At 41.2% G+C, this 17,791-nt stretch overlaps 3 protein-coding genes across 9 annotated transcripts; 1 reads left to right on the top strand and 2 right to left on the bottom strand.

Annotated features, from left to right (window-relative positions):
• Positions 1–835: 835 nt before the first annotated feature.
• Positions 836–6,914, bottom strand: pcare1 (photoreceptor cilium actin regulator 1). Its single transcript, XM_044165946.1, has 2 exons — positions 3,244–6,914; positions 836–1,864 (listed from the first exon to the last, which is right to left on the bottom strand). The coding sequence occupies exons 1-2, from the start codon at positions 6,606–6,608 to the stop codon at positions 1,741–1,743; spliced, it is 3,489 nt and encodes a 1,162-aa protein (XP_044021881.1). The 5' UTR covers positions 6,609–6,914; the 3' UTR covers positions 836–1,740.
• Positions 6,915–8,405: 1,491 nt separating this feature from the next.
• spdya (speedy/RINGO cell cycle regulator family member A) lies at positions 8,406–12,193 on the top strand. Of its 6 annotated transcripts, XM_044165956.1 has the most exons (8): positions 8,468–8,525; positions 8,681–8,734; positions 9,100–9,396; positions 9,536–9,594; positions 9,695–9,780; positions 9,916–10,087; positions 10,305–10,662; positions 11,499–12,193. In XM_044165956.1, exons 3-8 carry the CDS (start codon positions 9,144–9,146, stop codon positions 11,558–11,560), a joined length of 990 nt encoding a protein of 329 aa, XP_044021891.1. In that variant the 5' UTR covers positions 8,468–8,525; positions 8,681–8,734; positions 9,100–9,143; the 3' UTR covers positions 11,561–12,193. The 6 variants fall into 6 exon arrangements, with proteins under 6 accessions (XP_044021890.1, XP_044021891.1, XP_044021889.1 ...); XM_044165955.1 differs by lacking the exon at positions 8,681–8,734 and having other exon boundaries at positions 8,406–8,525; XM_044165954.1 differs by lacking the exon at positions 8,468–8,525 and having other exon boundaries at positions 8,532–8,734.
• Positions 12,194–12,411: 218 nt separating this feature from the next.
• Positions 12,412–17,647, bottom strand: trmt61b (tRNA methyltransferase 61B). 2 transcript variants are annotated; one of them, XM_044165951.1, is made up of 7 exons: positions 15,949–17,647; positions 15,733–15,835; positions 14,374–14,597; positions 14,128–14,219; positions 12,792–13,003; positions 12,645–12,713; positions 12,412–12,549 (listed from the first exon to the last, which is right to left on the bottom strand). In XM_044165951.1, exons 1-7 carry the CDS (start codon positions 16,717–16,719, stop codon positions 12,515–12,517), a joined length of 1,506 nt encoding a protein of 501 aa, XP_044021886.1. In that variant the 5' UTR covers positions 16,720–17,647; the 3' UTR covers positions 12,412–12,514. The 2 variants fall into 2 exon arrangements, with proteins under 2 accessions (XP_044021886.1, XP_044021887.1); XM_044165952.1 differs by having other exon boundaries at positions 14,374–14,564; positions 15,949–17,638.
• Positions 17,648–17,791: the final 144 nt, after the last annotated feature.

Consider the following 17,791-nt stretch of genomic DNA (forward strand, 5'->3'; position numbering starts at 1 on the left):
CCACTTTTTTCAGCTGAAAACCAATGTATATGGGTATTTACTAGTGTTGTTGATGGATTCAGGTCCAAATCTTGACATTATAGTGGAAAGTATTTGAATTGTGCTATTGAATTTTGCTATTGGCTGATCTGGAGGCAGGTGTTGTATATGGAGGCAGCTTTCATCACTAACCATCACCAACCAACCCCCTCTTCCTCCTATGACTCTACATTGACTGTTAGTATTTGTTAGCTAGTGGCCAGAATGGGTCGGCACTGTAGCTTTCCCAGCTGCAAAGTTTTTTGCAAACCCTCTACTTAGTATTTTTCAAGTTTGGCACAATGGTTCGGACTTGTGCTTTTAATGACTGTAGAAGCACCACCAGACTGCATTCTTTCTCATGATGAATTTTAGAAACAGCTGGGCCACGGCTAACTTACGTACTCCCCCACAGACACACACCTCTCAGGCTCTCTGAGTCGCTAACGTTCAGCTACAACACCGGTACCACTCTGGTCGCTGTCTCCGTACCTCCCGTGTCATGCACTAACCACGCCCCCTACAGCGGCTGTGCAGTCTCTTTGCTGAAGTTTTTTTACATATGCTGGGAGGGAGGGAGCAAGCAGAATTTAGGGGTTTAGATGGTCTCTGATGATGTCATCTGGGTTATTTTCGAGGTAGAATTCAAGACATGATTTACTAAGCAGGGTCTAATGAAAGATGCTGCTGATACTAGGGACTAAAAGTCAGGATATCTCAGCCTCTGCTGAAGATTTTGACTTTTTCAAGTCCCCTAAGTTAATGGAAGTGCAATACTAAATCAATGGATTAACACTTGATTTCACTGAAGCACACTAGGTATCAGTTAAATAATTGACACATTAGTTAATTTACTAATAAAGGACACAATTAATTAATGATTTGCTTTTTAATAAAGAAATTGTAAAAAGGAAACAAGAAACACAGAAAAATAAAAATTGATTAAAAAAACAGATTGGCCTTATTTTTAGCTTGTAGCATATGACAACAGAGAGACAGAGAGACAGTTAATAACAATCAGATTATATTATTATATTTATATATATTTCACTACTGATGATGACATTATTCATAATTTCCAACAACATAGACAAGACATATTTACAATAAGATGGTTCATGCCACTGATTTACTTTCAGTTCATTCAATGATATGATGTAATACTACTCCATTATTTATTTATTAACACATTTTAACATGTATGGACTAAAATTGAGAAAGACACTTTAGACCATTGAGCCACCAAGACGCTACATATTATTTTAAAGATGTAACCTCTGAACTGAAAGTAAACTTATACAACCTTGTGGGATGATTCATTTCCAAAACACCTGTTGATATATTTGAGTTGGGTGTACAATTTGTAGTATCGTTATGAAGCCAGGTGTTCGATGAGTCCCATATATTGTAAACATGAAATTGTGTCATAATATGTATTTCTCTCTGAAATACATATCATGCACAAACAAATTCAAGAGCATGTTTATGCACAGACAGCACATGTGTACAAGTGTGCATGCAAAGATGCACACACACTCCAATAAATAAAAATTGAAACACACTTTTCCCCCACACTTTATTATAAACATTGTGGAGGTGTGTTACCACAGCGAAGTGGATGGAATTAGCTCTTCCTCTCTTCACAGTGGAATAAACAACATCATGTTAAATCCTTGGTAAAGCCTGCTAATCCATAATCCCACTGGCCCTTCACTGGCCCCTTTAGTCTCTGTGCAAAGCCTGTCCAACAACACACAGGTCCGGGTGTGATGCAGAGCGTAGTGTAGCTCTGAGATCTGATTGGCTACGCCATAATTCATCGTCCCTGGTTGGTTCATCATCCAACCTGTAAGAATGAATGGCAAATGCTGTCATTAGCTATTAAGGAAGTGGGCAAGGTGGGTTTGTCTCAGGTATATACAGGAATGGGGCATTACTGAGATTAGCTTGTAAAGTTCACTCGATGCACTGGAAGAAATCAGAAAACCCCCATAAAAGAGAGACATTCACATTAGACATTCACTTTAAATATAGGAGTTTTGAAGTGTTATTAGGGACTTCTCTGACAAATAGCCCTTGATATACTCAACATTTAAAATTAATACAGTATTCAATATAGAAACGGCAAGATAAATACATAGTAGAGAGAATTAAATGCAGAGAGATTCAAAAGATTGGCTTCATATCTTTTATGTGATTCTCTATAAATCAAATATTCTCTTTTATTCTTGATGTACTCTCACTACATCATGTGAGCATGTCGGCTATAAGTCTAAATTGATCATTGAATGATAATCTAATAATGTGGTATAACAGCATTGTCAAATGAGTAAGATACTTTATTTGAGGCAACTACATTTGCTTATCTCAGACACAGTCATATCTCAGCAGACATACTCATGTTATTAATGTATTATATTGTACATACAATAGATGGGTAATCATGTTCGTGGCATGAGCATTTTCTGTCACCTTCAAAGCTAATTGCAGTAGGAGTTGAAAGAAACAAGTCTACCTTGGTAATTCTTATATAAATACATGTGTGACTAAAAACCTAAACTGTATTTGCGTCAACCATTTCTGAGCGAAGTCAGCAACATAACAGTGAGCTGGTGATGGTAACACTTTATTTTATGGGTCCATTACTTTACTACAAAATTGCAGGAAATTTTTCTCGTTATTTCCTGCAAAGGGTTGGTGTAATTTGGTAGTATATGGGGAATGGGGAAAGTGGTACGGTTGGTAGCTAATTGCTCATGGAGGTTTAAAAAAAAAACAACCTAATATACAAATCGACTAACAAAACTAAAAAGTTTCCAGTGTTGTAGAAAATTACAGGTAAACATGAATAAACATTTGCGAAGCATAAACTTCCAAATGAACATTTTGTTGGTTCCCAAGTGGATCTTTGTCAGTTAAAGAAATGTTAAGAATCTTAATTATTATGACTGTTTTCATATTAACTGCTTCTTTTAAACTCAACCAACCTATATTACTATCTTCTATTTTCTACATAACAACTATAGTTCTTTCTGGTTCTTTCTGAAAAACGCAATTTTCCTTTTGATTAGTACCAAATTATATTGTCCATTATGAGAAAGAATGGACCATTACATACCAGCAAATTACTGCAAGGAACTTTACAGGAACTTAAAGTACCAAAGATTGAATGAAAAGCAATATTTACGATTTAGAATGTGTAACAGAAACATGGTAAACACTCACCCTTGTGAATATATTGCTGGCTCACTCCCACAAGTCTCAGCCACTGAGATGCCTGGTGATCTTAGTGGCAGGCTTAGACTTGGCCTTCGGTCTGAATAGCTACGTCGGATGAAGGGTCGAGGTCCTTGAACAGACACAGGAAACCTCTGACGACTCCCCCAAGGACGTGAGAGAACAGAGACCCCAGTAGAGGTCCATGCTTGAGGGGGTTGGGGAACTGGATAAGGCTGGGCCTCAAAAAGGGATGGAGACACAGGGCAGAAGACTGAACGTGCATTACTGATCATCCGAGCACTAGATGAGTCTTCACTGCTGTTCTCCCTTGACCATCTTTGTACTTTTGGCGAGGCTGGTGGAGACGGTGCTTTGAAAGGGTAGGAGGAGGATGAATTTGAGTTGTTCTGCTTTGCAACAGGTGGGCTGGGGAGCCTCCTCTGAACTGCTGGTGGTGTGGAGAGTTTCCTGTTAACAGGGGGGCTTGCTGAAGAGGGTGGAGTAGGTTGCCTTTTGACGTTGTGGGGACTGGGAAGTCTTCGATGTAGATTGCTTGGTGTTGAAGGTGTGGATGGTAACATTCGCCCCCTAGACATGGGTGGGGTGGCAGGTGGTTGGCTACTGACTACCGAAGAAGGAGGCACTGTAGACACTGTAGCGTTTTGTCCAGGCACTGAAAGGTTACCACCATCTTGTATGTCTGCTGATTCTTTTTGACTGGCAGATGGATTTGTTGCTATATAACTTGTTGACGAGTCTGAAGAGTGTCTTAGGTGTATGATCTCTTTTGCTTGCTGGTACAAGAAATCCTTTTCCTCTCTTGGGTCTGCCTCCAATTGAACATCTGGTGGACTGACCTTTGACGGAGCAGATGTGTCTTTTTGATCTGCTCTAGCAAGGGAAATAACCTTGGAAGCTTGTGGCAGGCCTCCTTTACTTGGCAGCACTGTCACTGACTGAACAGAAGCCCTCAGTCGTTGCGATACTGCAGCCCTTTTTAATAGAGGTGACTTTCTGACTTTTGTAGACCCTTCATCTGCTACGCCAGTTGACAGACTCTGGGCACTTTCGAAGGAATTGTCCATTAATACTTCCAGCGGAGGCGGAGGAAGACTATCCAGATCAAAATCATAGGTTTTCTCAAATGAAGAGGATTCAGGTCTACAGCTGGTTATCCCAGTGCTAAGGACAGCTTCTACATTTCCTAAACCAGGTAACACGGGAACACCACACTTCCGTACTCCTTTGAGAGGCCCCAGAGCTTTTGGACCATCTAGTTCCTCTATTCCTTGACTGAAGGTATCAATCAGTTTTTTGACCGAGTTCCTGCCTCTGTAAAGGCCCGAAGATGGCCGTGGTGATAAAGGAGGGCTAGGGGGTGGGGTGGCTTTTATAGGACCCTTGGATGTTTTCTTGTCCTTCAGTTTATCTTCTTCAACATCACTGGTTACCTCCTGTTTTTTATTGTTGTGTCTTGTAAGGCCTGTTTTGTCTTTAAGTGGTTGGGGATTGCTGTTCTTCTCTAGTGAGGGATGTTTGCGATTTATTGCTGGAGATTGTGCTGGTGAGGTTCCTTGAGTTTGTTTAGATGCAGCAGTCCTCATGTTTCCACCTGCCTTGCTTTTACGCATCCTCTGCAACTTCTGGTTTAAATCCTTCTGGGTTCTGTCTAGTTCAAGCAGAGTAGGATCTTCACCTTTGCTCCGGAGGGATTCTTCTGACCGGGAACGTCGTTCCCTAGCCACTGGGGTCTTTTTTACTACTGCTCTCCGAATAGGTGCTGCTGTTTGAGGCCTCCTCGGAGATCGTTCCTCCTCATCTGTCCACTGACGTCTACTGTTTTTTGGGCTGCCAACTACCTTTGTTTTGGCACTAGAGTTCTGTGATGGGACAAACTGTATCCTACCACTTATAGCATTTTTCATTTTGAGAGTCATTTCTACATTTTGAGGATTCTCTATGCGCTTTGGGGGTAGGCGGCGTGGGCGTTGTTGTTCACGGTCTACAGGTGAAGAATTTGATTGCTTTATAAAACCTACTTGCACATCTCTGATGTCTTTGTCCATATTCTCATCATTGTCGTCTTCCTCCCCATCATCTAAGGAGGCTGATCCTAGAAATGAGTCTCTTTGGCCATTAGCCATTATGGTACATGTAGAACCTAATGAGTTGAGTGAGGTGAGGGAAACACTTGGACTTATTTGACTTGCAAGCTTTTGCCTTGACACTCCTTGTCTAATGTTCATGGAGGTGTATCCCATAGGACTGACAGGCGTAGTTCTATTTGTCCCAGTGGACTCACCGCTCTCTCGTCTATGGCGTCTTTCAGATCCAGCAAGGGATTCACTCTCAGCCCCAATACCACTGTCCTCACTGAAGAGAGCAGAATCCTCTGGCCCAGGCTTGCGCAGAGAGGCCATTTCAATGCGAGATAAGAGTTGCATTAGCCTAGTCTCTACTGCACGTTTGACTTTCAATTTCTCCTCTAAAAGTTCTGAGACAGAGGCAAAGTACTCCACTGCCTCCTCCAAAGCAGAGTCCCCAATTCCACCAACAGTCTGGCTGACATTTTGCATTCTCTGTGTGGTGTACTGAAGCAGCTGCTGCAACAGATCCGGTGGGGGCTCAATATTAGCAGAGCCAGACTTCAGAGGTGGAGAAGATGAGAGGTTTTTCATTTGGCTTGGCCAAGCAAGATGTTCCCCATTTTCTTTTAAAACTTTTTCTCCCTCGTCTGCCATCTCTTCCAGCCCCTGAATAATTTCCCTGTAGCGTAGAGCCATAAAAGCAACCATAGGCTGCACAGAAACCTGTGTTTGGGTTGCTTGATCCAAAAGTCCGAGTAGAACGTCATATTTGTTTATACTAGGATTCAAAAAGGCATAAGCAGCTTGATGAGCTTTTACCAAAGGTTCTGGGAAGTCCACTTTCTGTTCTGTAGGTGGTTTGTCTTTGTCCTTGTCTTTCTTTTTTAGCAATTTATTACCTCTGGTATTTTTCTTTGGTTTTCTAACAGACTTTTTTTCTGTCACATCCTGCTTATCAACATTTTTCTCTTTTCTCTGTGATACTATGTTGTTGCCCATTCCCTGACTTCCCAATTTATCCATGTTTACTGCTTCTGGGGCTAGCTCAGTCACAGATCTCTTTTTTTGTGGTGTCATATGAGCCTCTTTCTGAAATACCTGGGTTTGTCCAGCTGCCTTTCTCTCCTTTGTATCCCCATCTGTTAATCCATTTGAATAACGATCCTCTCCATTTTCAAAGTGGGAATCTCTGGGACTTTCTTGAGGTGCAGGGGGCAGCATTCTCCCCTTCCTCATGGGACCCAGAGTCCCAAAATTGTTACCCTTGGATGGTGAGCAGCCCATTTCAGATGTTTTCGAATACAAACTGATTTTTGTGTCTTCTTGGAGACACCGACACAGCAGTGTAGAGAATTGTGCAAAGAATAGCCAAGCCTTAGCCACCTGCTGTATCTGTCATTTTCAGATGGCTGAGGTTGTTGAGTCGGATAAGATCCCTTTCCATGAGGATGCTACCAAAACAAAATATTGATAAATCCATTTTACAAGTCTCTCCCATCTGTCATAGATAGGCAAAATAAACCCACAGATCGATGGTCATGTTTATAAAAATGTTCTTGTGGCGTGCTCTGAAACACATCCTTCTGTACCTTACAAAGGACAGGCAGCTGAGAGGATTAGTGAGGCTTTCAGTGAACTCCTCAGCATGCACATGTCACATTAAAGCATGTAAAACTCACCTACTTGTAAGACCATAAGCTCATTTGGGTAATGCGGGCTTGCCTCAGGTGTCTTTTTATAGCTTGCAAAACAATATCTCCCTATTTAGCCCCTTGTTCTATTCTATCTACAGTAATATGATATAGAAAAATTTCTTAAACACTAATAATGTTTCCATTTGACATAATATCAAAAAACATCTTAAATACCTCATAAAGTTGTTATTTATTTTGGTGACTTGCTGATCTTCTTTTAACTTCTATATCTAGCATCAGTTCACTGGAACAGTGATGCAAGCTTTAAAATAACTTGAACTACCTCTGCCTCTCTGTAGTAGACACTGAAACAAAAAAAGAAAAGATTATAGTAATCTTTTCTCTTAGGCTTTATATAACACAATGTAATAAAAAGAAATGACCAGGAAAAAAATAATTGAAATAGTCTTGCCTGATCAAAGCATGACCACAAATCCAAAAAGAAGAAAGTTTTATCCCTATCCATGCCCTATGTAACCCATTTGCCTCAAAATGTTCTTGAACTACACTAACTGTAATTGTTTTGCATTTGCATTTTTCCCCCTTTTTGTTAAATTCTTATTTCTTCTTATTCTTAATTCTTTTAATTTTTCCTTTGTTATTTTTATTTATATTCTCTCTGTAGTCTCTGTCAAGTCACCATTTATGCATTATTGTTTTGCAATAATAATAAAAAGAACCAGCTAGTTTAAGGCCAGATTTTCACAAATTACAGCTGCTCTCTCCTTAATAACTTTACTTTCAGTATCAAACTATACTCAGTCAGTACACAGATCAAATTTTCACAATTCCCTGGACTGTTTGTTCTCCCATGCAATAAGTTACAGAACGTAACAGAAATGAATCCAGTCAGGTGTTATGTTCACTCCATTGTTTATTTATTTATTGTGAATGACACAACAATGTATTAAGTCAACATTTTTGGAAGTGAAAATATTGATCTTGGGCCCATAAAAAAATCCCAACTTTTTAAAGCATATCTAATATGGAGAGGTGGAAAAGTAAAAGTCGGACTAAAATTGTGTCCTGGATGATTTTTGAGTGTGCATTTTCTATTACTTAAATTGTGGTGTTACTAGACTACTAAATAAACCTAATTGGGTCTCAACAGCTCAACAACCAGTAACCTGTTAAACTATTAAATGTTTTCTTTCCATAATCCTAACTAAACTGAATTATTAAAATTATGATACTTAATTGTACCAGGAGGCTATTAGTTAACTACCATTAGACTAGATTGTGGACAGAGAGAGTTGGTTTTCAATAATGACTAGAAAAACAATTTTTGTACAGTTCTATTAATTTATTCTCTATTAGTTGTATCTTTATCTGAATGTGTCTTTATCTAAGTCTGCATTTCGACATGTTCAATATTTAGATTTTAATTACAGACTGGGGGGAGGCGGGGTTATAGCCATTACGTGACGAAGAAGAAGCAGAAAGCGGCGCTATTGGTCTGCGCGTCCCCGCGTGCAGGTGTACTGCTGGGCGATTGGCGCGTTCCCTGGTCAGTGCCTTGTAACGACTGTTATATTCCCAGTTTTAGCTTTTTTAAACTTGGTAATTGTTAGCATTTTATCCTGTTCTTAAGGACATTATTCATTTCACCTTTTACCACGGATACAGGTGTTAGTAACACTGAAATCTGTCAACGTTTTCTAGGTAGGTTTCTAGGCTCAACTCGGCTTCATTCAGTCAAAAGGGAGATTTGCGGAGGTGAGGACTCGGTTGAGGATGTTCTTAGTGTTTAGGTTAAAGTAAACTTTCACTTCAACCGCAGCTACTGTCGTTTAACGTTATATTACAGGTAACCTAAATTAGTTAATCTAATTTTAGGGCCTGTTTGCAAAGTTTATTGAGCCAGAGCTAGTTCGGAAGTACACACAATGAAATAACGTTAAAGTTAGCTTCCTACGAGTTGGAAGCTGTCAGCTATTTTGCTAGCTTGGCATCTGGTCGTCATTAAGATGTATAGTAGTGAATGCTAAACAAGCAGTATGAAGGAACCTTACTTTGGGTATGCAGCTAAGCATGTAATGTTATTTGGTAATTTTTCAACGTCAAACTTGTCCATTTCTTAGAACACACCACAGACCTCTTCACTACAGATGATCTAAACTGAAGCATGATGAAGCATACACACAGGTGGTGCCAGACTCCCCCCTCAGTAACTGTCCGGGTCAAACCCAACAGTTCACACTCCCTCCAAATCAGAAGAGGTCTTCGGCTCAAAAGAGCCAACGGCCAAGTCGCCCAGGGCCCACCAGGGAAGAGCCAGCCGAGCCAGCATCGGGATGAGATGCACTATGCCAAAATGATCGTGCCCCCAACTATTGTCATCCAGCGGCAGGAAATGGCGTCGTTCTTCAGACTTTTTGGTAAATGAATAGCCCCATGAATACATAATAAAAAGCATGTTTTAATTCAGTGGCATGAAAAGTGACGAATCTTACTTTTAAACTTGAAAGAATGAAGAATATTTGGCACTTTATATTAAATAATCATGGTTGGTTACAGATGATGACCTGATCCAGGACTTTTTGTGGATGGACCGTTGCTGTAAAATGACTGACAAGGTAAGTTGTTAGGCAAATGTTTTGGTGAAAGTGACATCTCTCTAAGGCTTTATGATGCTTACAATTAACTGACTCCCAACGTTTCTCTCTCATTCATCAGTACCTTCTAGCCATGACCTTTGTGTACTTCAAAAGGGCTCGCTTCACTATTGCTGAATACACCAGGAAGAATTTATTCATTGCACTGTACGTTTCAAAGACAAAAATCAAAATTCTGCTTCTGTATCTTGCTATTCTCATAGAAAGTGAACCTTGTGCGCCTTTACTGCCACTGCTGGCAAAGCTGTAACCCTAAATGTGGCTGATGTGCTCCATCTCTAGATATCTTGCCAACACCATGGAGGAGGATGAGGAGGAGAGTAAGTATGAGATTTTTCCATGGGCACTGGGCAAGAACTGGAGGAAGCAGTTTCCCCGCTTCCTCAAGCAGCGAGACAAGCTATGGGCTCGCATCGAGTACAGAGCTGCTGTCAGCAGGCGCTGCTGCGAAGAGGTACACACAAGGATAATTGCAGGACACTGATAAATGTTGTTTCTCTGGGAATTTTTTCAAGGGTCTTTTTTTTACTGCACAGTGTAATTTTTATTGCTTTGGTTCAATGCCAGAAGTTCCATCTCTGTTGTGAGTGTTTTTTCCCCCCCGTTCCCCCTTTCCTCCCCTATATTTATTTATTTATTTCTTGGTCTTTGTCTCTCTATCTGTCCTCCAGGTGATGGCCATTGTGCCCTCCCACTTCGTGTGGCAGCGAGAGCGGTCAGAGCACCACAGCGGCGCCCAGCGGCAGTACGGTGACCGAGACCACACCCGTATACCCCGCGGGCCCTCGGCCTCCCCGGTCTCCTGCGCCCTCTGTAACCGTGGCACCAGGTTAGATCAGGGCCCAGGCTTCTCTTCTGTCTCCAGATGCTCTTCTGCGCAGACCCCAAACCCTGCCTTTCCACACCCCTTCACCTCCATGCTGAGTTTGGAGACCACCCCACCCAGGGCTGCAGCCTCTCGCAGGAAGGCGGTGGAGACTAAAAGCCAAGCACAGCATTCCTCCTGCTGCTGTGCTGAGGAGGTTCCCAGTAGGTATCACTAAGACAAGTGCGCTTCCCCCTCCAAAACTCTCATTTATAGCCCCACTTGTGACCTCAGCACCATGTACATTACTCTGTGATTCTGTTACATAGCATCCCCTACGATTGTAATTTAAAACGCTCTTAGAAATTATTGTAGATTAACAGGTACTTCCTACTCACTTGTACTGTAGAAGGCTAAGGGACTAAGAGGCTCCAGAACCTGCAGGGGGAGCCACAAACTACTTTGTTTCTTTGACATTTGATCTTTCAAAACAAAAAAATTTATGGTGCATATGTTGTTTGACACACACGTTTATTGAGGCGTGTCAGAACGTCAGTCTCGAGCAGCAGCTATATTAATCAAAGCTCACTTTCTTCAACTTACTCTGCGTCTGGATTGTGTGTAGATGTGAGGTGTGATTGTGTAGATGTGATTTAGGTGGATTACAACTGGGAGGTATTTCACAAAGCAGGATTAGAAAGTGAAACTGGAAAAGATGGCGCTACATCCCTGTGATACCGACTTCAACTTGAAAGGAAGCTTGAATAATAGGTTTAGGAATAAGATTTATTTTAGCACGTTGATGAGTCCTAATAACACAATTTCAGAAGATATTTCATGTTTCTTTTCAAAGTTGTCTTGCTAATGTCTGCTTAGAGAGACGCCTCTCTGGAATACATGTGTGTACCCAGAAATGGAGCTTTTTTGCCAGACCTTTTTAACAAGTTTCTTGCAGTGTTTTATAGACTTAGTTTTAAAAGACTGACAAGATCGGACAGAAACAGGGTAGCTCACTTGCTAGCTCACTAAACTACGTTTTTCTTTGTTCCCTCTTTGTTAGGGGATGAGTCTTCCTGCGGGTCCACATATGACACCTCCATGGACTGGATCAGTGAGGAGTAGAGCGTCACACCACCTCAGCCGTTTTCCAGCTACTCTCTTTGTACTGACCGAGCTGTTCTGTGTATTACTGTCTCTCCTCATTAATACCACTTTTACTCTGAAGTAAAAGTCTGAATCACACGTGTAACTCACTAGTTTCTGTTTACCTCTTGTAATGCGAACACGGTACTGATTCAACATAACCGGTCAGAACAAAGTTAACTATTTAAAGTGACTGTAAGCAGCTGTAAGAATGAGCTAATGTCATTCTGTACATCATACTCTGATGGAAACATGCAGCAAGATTGATGTGGCACACCGAAGAGTATTGTAAAGGTTTGTTTAACCTACACTGTGTTCTTGGTATTTATTTATTTAATTATTTATATATTTATGTTATTTTGTACTGAAATACTTATGGGATTTTTGACCCCCACTTATTCACAGATGGTATAAAAAAAAAAAAAAAAAAAAAAAAGCCAAACAATGAGTTTTACATTTTGTTTGAATCAAAGTTTCACCACTGCTGAATACATTTACTTAACACAGTCTGTCACATACTGGGTGTGTTTTTAGTATTGTTGCCAATGTGCCTGTTTAATGATCCAACACTGCACTGCCTCTTGAGTTTTAAATAAAGGCTCGAACTTTTAATTGTCTTTTTGGCATTCTTTATTACAACCTGCTTTTATGCACCGGTGGAAAATATATTGCTCTTTACACGCAGGCAATTACTGTATATAGTCACATAACTGTACATCATATTGATCCCTATTTACAGAGCCAATTTCATTAAATTTACTGATCATTTATAGTCTGGGATTTTTGACTTGGCATTTACAAGATAGACTTTTCATTAAAATACACCAAAGTGAACATTTTGACCATTTATTTTTTAAGTTATTTACAGTAAGGAGATCATTTGGTTGCTATGTAACAATAGTTTTTGTCCAAGATTCCTTACAGGCAGAACGGCTACTGCGCACACTTCCTCAGTTTCACCAGGAATGCTGAAAATGGAAAAGCAGACAATGAGCATTTATTTATTTACAACCATCATATATAAACTGTTAACACTGGGACTAGAAATGTGGTAATATCTGACCTGTGTGGCTCATTTGTTCAGGATGAGGTCTGGCAATGTAGGGAATGCTCCCGAAGGCTGGGTGCTCCTCTGTGGAATGCTCAAAAACATTAACATTTATGACAAAGAAACACAAGCACAGTGGTCTGTCATGTTACTTTAAATCACCTTTGTCAGTCTCATCCGTCGTCGTCGTCTCCTCCTCCTCCTCCCTCTGGTCTTCATCCAGGCTTGGAGCTTTCCTGGTGCAGTACCTCCCGTCTTTCTGGAGGGCCGGAGCCACCAACCAATCTCGGATTGGAACCTCGATGATGCGTTCACAGAGCAACGGGAGCGCCGAACATCGAAGCCCGTCCAGCAGGTCAATGACCTGTGTTATACTGTGTTATAGAGGGGCAGTTAGTCTCTGTTCTGTTGCAGCATTACAGGCTATTTTGAAACAAAAGTTGCCAATTATTTATTTTCTTTAAAAACTTGACTTAAAGAAGAAGGTGGATAAAACTGTATCCTCTGTAAGGAAATTCCACCTTCTGATATTGTTAACATTTGCATGGTATTTTTGTAGTGTGGTTTTACTACTTTTACTGAAGTGAATGATCTGAATACTTCTTCCGCCATTGGTGACAATAAGAATGCAGACGCTGCACTTTTGTGAGTGCAAAGTGAAAATGCAGTGCATTAGCACACAGGTGAACATCATAAATGCTTCGGGTTGTGTCCAAAGCCAGCATGAGCGTGGTTAGCCCTGTCACGATACTAATTATCATGTCTGCCATTCTATTTTTGTTCTGCCATAATCATGTTTTCCCCCCCTATTGTTATGTATTTAAAGCAATCCAAATTTCACACCCTGTCCACTATTTAAACCCACTTTAAAGGAATAGTTCGACATTTTGGGAAAGACACTTGAAGGTCGATACCCCTCAAATATGAAGCTGGAGCCAGCAGCTGGCTAGCTTAGCTTAGCACAAAGACTGGAAACAGGTGGAAACAGCTAGCCTGGCTCTATCTGAGGGTAAAAAATGATGGGGGCAATACGACACTATTTCTTGGCTGGGAGCAATAAGTCTGTCGACACCATGAGGTTGCCAGGCAACCAACGGAGACCACAACTTGTCTTATCTTAAACTGAAATGAAATAAATGAGATATTACATGTTAGTTAGTGAATTTTAGAGATGCTGGTAGGCGGATTGTGTAACCTTTAGACAGACTCAGGCTAGCTGAGTGCAGTCTTTGTGCTAAGCTAAGCCAAGCTAAGCTAACCATCTCCTGGTTAGTGAGTGGACAGATACGAGAATGGTATCAATCTTCTCATCTAACTCTCGGGAAGAAAGCGATTAAGTGTATTTCCCAAAATGTCGAAGTATTCCTTCAAGGAACTTTGAACGAACTATGTATGAAGCCACCGCCCTTTTTCAGAGCTCAGTGTATACAACCTCATTTAGCATCTCGTCTTAGGTCTGGTTTGAAAGGGTGACAGTGAAAACAGTGGAGATACACACTTGGCGAGGTAGACAGCACATACAGCTCCAGGGTGCAGATGTGGAATCACGGTGGGTAAAACCAGGTGAGGGTTTATCAGGTCCAGAGCAACCTGCAACAGACAGAATCCAATCCGATGTGTAAGCAGGTGTCACAAAATCTAATTCCCAGTCTTAATATATATAATCAGGTGCTGTTGTTAGTTTAAACACTGTCTCAGTCTCTGTTTACAAATTGCTCTGTGTACCTTTAAACTAGACACTGACCGCATGGAATCCCTGACCAGCCAGGAGCGAGGAAGCCTCGCAGAGGTCAGCGTTGTGAAATTGGACGTTGTCGGGCCACTCCTCCCCTCGTCGCAGACTCCACGATGTCCTCCAGCGCTTGTAGTTCAGCACAGCTCTCCTGTGGTGGTCCTCCCTGACCTCCACACTCAGCACGCTGCCCTTAGAGCCAACTGGGGAGCCACCCATATTTAAAATAAGACATACTGCGGAATGTCAAGTTTGTTACGTTCAGACGGACATTTCATTATAGCATGCAGGAAAACGCCACGTTACAGTATTCCATGATTTGCAAAAATATGTTAACCTTTTCTAGATCACTTTTTGTCATCTTTCAGTCATCTTCATCTTATTAAACAATTTATATTATACAACTTTTTTTTCCCTTCAATTTGAGCAGAAATTTTACTTTGCACAGTGAATAACGCTGCTTCTGATTGGTGGAAAGATTTACCTGGTAAATGTGTTTAAAGTCTGGAATTCACACCCTCTTTTTAGATTCATCATTAGTCTATTTTTGTGACAAACAATAATTATAATGTTTAAATAGCCACTAGAAACTGTAGCTAAAATGACATTGTTAATGCAGAGTGTTGATTTGTTCTCTCTGAATTTGTATAAACATCAATTTGGCATAAGTCAGACTAGAATCTGCACTTTTGAAAGATTCTTATTGCTGGTTCCTCTTTATGTGTTACTAAGGCTGGACGTTATGGCTGAAATACATATCACAATATTAACAAGAACATTTTGTCTATATCGATGTATATCAAGATATGGCAAATGTAGGTACAATCGCATGTAAATGACCATAGAACTATGAACTCTGTTATGCAATGAGTCAGAAAAAAAGCTTCAACATGCGTAACACAAAAACTTTAATAACTAATATTTTAGTTTTTAATTGGAATGTGCTTACAATAATTTGTTTAAAACTAAATAATTGTGGAAAAGGAGAACATGATTCCAATCATCAAAATTCCACTGACGGTCACTAGACGTAAATACTGATTAATTGCTCAACCCTCTGTGTTACAATTATGAATAATTACAAGACATTGTAACACAATTTACTGATAAAATTAAACAAGGTTTTTTTTTTTTTTTTTTTTTTTAATCACCAGCAGCAAGTCATGTCAACTTTATTTATATAGCCCAATATCACAAAGTTGCCTCAAGGGGCTTTACAATCTGCAACAGATGTTGTGTGTACAGAATACACCAACGTAACTGGGAGTGTGTATTGCCATGTAGTGTATCTAAACTCTGAAACTCTACGCTTCCATTTCAGTCTTAATGGGGAAGCCAAAGTGAGACAATGACAGTATGGTGGGTGCAGACCTGCTCTGGACAGGAACAGAGACATGGCCCCAGAGCCAGAGCCTGACTCCAACACGCAGTCTCCCTCTGTGACGTCCATCATCATTAGCATGGCACCTGCATCCTGGGGAAAAGAGGGTCGTCAGGGAGACAGAAACAAACACACGCAATATCTGTAAGAACAAATGATCAATACGACCTTGACACGCTGAAACTGGAATGGGACTATGACCGTACCTTAGGGTAGGCGATGGCTGGCCCCCTCTTCATATACAGCACGTAATCCTCCAGACTGGCCCTACGTATGAGGATGGGAACCCCCCTGTTTGTCAGCAGGAAGCGACCTGCGGGCTGCCCGGCTATGTCGTCATGCGGGACGATCCCCCAGCTGCTCTGCAGACGTGTCCCTGTCTGAAGCTGGAACATCTTCCTGAACTCCACCCGCCCTTTCTTACGATACTCAGCAACGAGCAGCTCCCCGAACGCAAGCAAGCTCTCCCCAGGAAGAGTGGGCGATGTCAACCTTTTTGCCTCATGAAATGCTCCGTTCAACTGAGTAGTGGCTGCATCTGATGCATGATGGGTCTCTAAATCATCCTCGTTAAGGAGTGCCTCACATCCACTTTCCTCTTGCGTGGAGTGTGTGACCGATACCTGGATGTTTGCGTCTTCGTCACGGTCTTGCTGGTTCTTCTCCCTCAGCTGCATCACCTCCGGGCTCAGGGCATCCTGGGGCAGCAAGCCACTGATCCTCTCCAGGGGGGACAGGGGTCGCCTCCTTCTGGACGGCAGTGCTTGCCGGGAGGTCGGCTGGGTGCTCAGGGATGAAGAGTGACGGGAAGAGTCTCCCTCATTCTCGTTACATTTCACAAAACCATTTGAAAAAGTTCTTATCTCCCTCCTACATTTATGGAGTTTTACAAGTATGTCCCTGTTACTGAGATGTTTTTGACTGAAGGTGCTAATTCTCACCAGTCTGTGCATAAACACAAGTCCAGCAACAGCCATAACTTTATAGCATAATATATAAACTAAAAGTAAAGGCTATGTCTTTAAGGCTGTGTGAATTCAAAGCAGATGAACCCCTGGAAATGGCAGCTGTAGTATACAAAATAAATACTGCGAAGTGTTATATTACATACCGTTCTTTTCAAAGTGAGTATAACGGCAAACCTGGCTGAAATTTCACTCACTCCATTAAATGCGTAACAACTAACAATTCGTTCGTCTTCATTTCTCCTGAGCCCAGCTGTATTTACAGTCCAAAGAGGTCACCATGCTGGAAAAATGCGCGTGAACTACGTCATAACTGTGCGACAGGAGTAGTAATTTAAGTCTACCAGCAGAGGGCGATATCACAACTATACATGTTCTTATATAATATAAATATACCTTATTCCATGCTTACCAAGCCTCATTCCACTTTTAGAGAATGAAAGAAGCTATTGCACACTAACCTTCCCAAGGTGGAAAACAATCTCAAACCGCGCCATATTCGACTTCATACAATATGCACATTTACCATACTTACGTTAATCAAATGGCTTGGTTTATGTAATATGCAAATATGAAGTTAACTTGGCATCAAAAACAGGTCTACAAAAGTAGTTGTTTCGTTAATTCTACACATGGATTTACAGTAAAAAAACCTGTTGCTGCTGCGTTCAAGTGCTGTAAAAAGGTCGTAATTATGTTCACATTTACAATCCAATGGGATATCCAACAAAGTGATGCGGAGATAAATACCTATACATTGTTTCATTTATTGGTAATTGTAAAATAAATTGAAGTACTCGAGTTACGGCGTCAGTGCTGTTTTCTCGATTAAAAGCACGTAAATGCATCGATGTGATATTTACAGCTGCCAGTGTGGCCTCGGAGCCAGGCAGAAGTTGGCGCGACGAGATGGGAGCGGAAGTGGTCATCGTTGCGGAAGGTTTCCTCCGGTTTTTTCTTCTTTCCTACCCCAATGATCATCTCAAGGCCCCCTCAGATTTGTCTTGTGACCCTTTGGAGGGGCCCGCCCCCTAGATGGGAAACCACTGGAATATATATAAAGTAGGTAAAACTAGCTCCACCT

This window comes from Siniperca chuatsi, linkage group LG15, assembly GCF_020085105.1.
Source record: "Siniperca chuatsi isolate FFG_IHB_CAS linkage group LG15, ASM2008510v1, whole genome shotgun sequence".
NCBI classification, from domain to species: domain Eukaryota; kingdom Metazoa; phylum Chordata; class Actinopteri; order Centrarchiformes; family Sinipercidae; genus Siniperca; species Siniperca chuatsi.

Excerpts from the sequence above, each read along its gene's own strand:
- pcare1 (XM_044165946.1), bottom strand. The coding sequence starts at position 6,608 with ATGGGCTGCTCACCATCCAAGGGTAACAATTTTGGGACTCTGGGTCCC. Across the intron at positions 1,865-3,243 it reads CCAGCAATATATTCACAAGG|GTTGGATGATGAACCAACCA; the intron begins GTGAGTGTTTAC and ends TCATTCTTACAG.
- spdya (XM_044165955.1), top strand. The coding sequence starts at position 9,144 with ATGATGAAGCATACACACAGGTGGTGCCAGACTCCCCCCTCAGTAACT. Across the intron at positions 9,781-9,915 it reads AAGAATTTATTCATTGCACT|ATATCTTGCCAACACCATGG; the intron begins GTACGTTTCAAA and ends CTCCATCTCTAG. Across the intron at positions 10,663-11,498 it reads CTGTGCTGAGGAGGTTCCCA|GGGATGAGTCTTCCTGCGGG; the intron begins GTAGGTATCACT and ends CCTCTTTGTTAG.
- trmt61b (XM_044165951.1), bottom strand. The coding sequence starts at position 16,719 with ATGGCTGTTGCTGGACTTGTGTTTATGCACAGACTGGTGAGAATTAGC. Across the intron at positions 15,836-15,948 it reads CAGCCATCGCCTACCCTAAG|GATGCAGGTGCCATGCTAAT; the intron begins GTACGGTCATAG and ends TCTTTTCCCCAG. Across the intron at positions 12,714-12,791 it reads GACGGATGAGACTGACAAAG|AGGAGCACCCAGCCTTCGGG; the intron begins GTGATTTAAAGT and ends AGCATTCCACAG.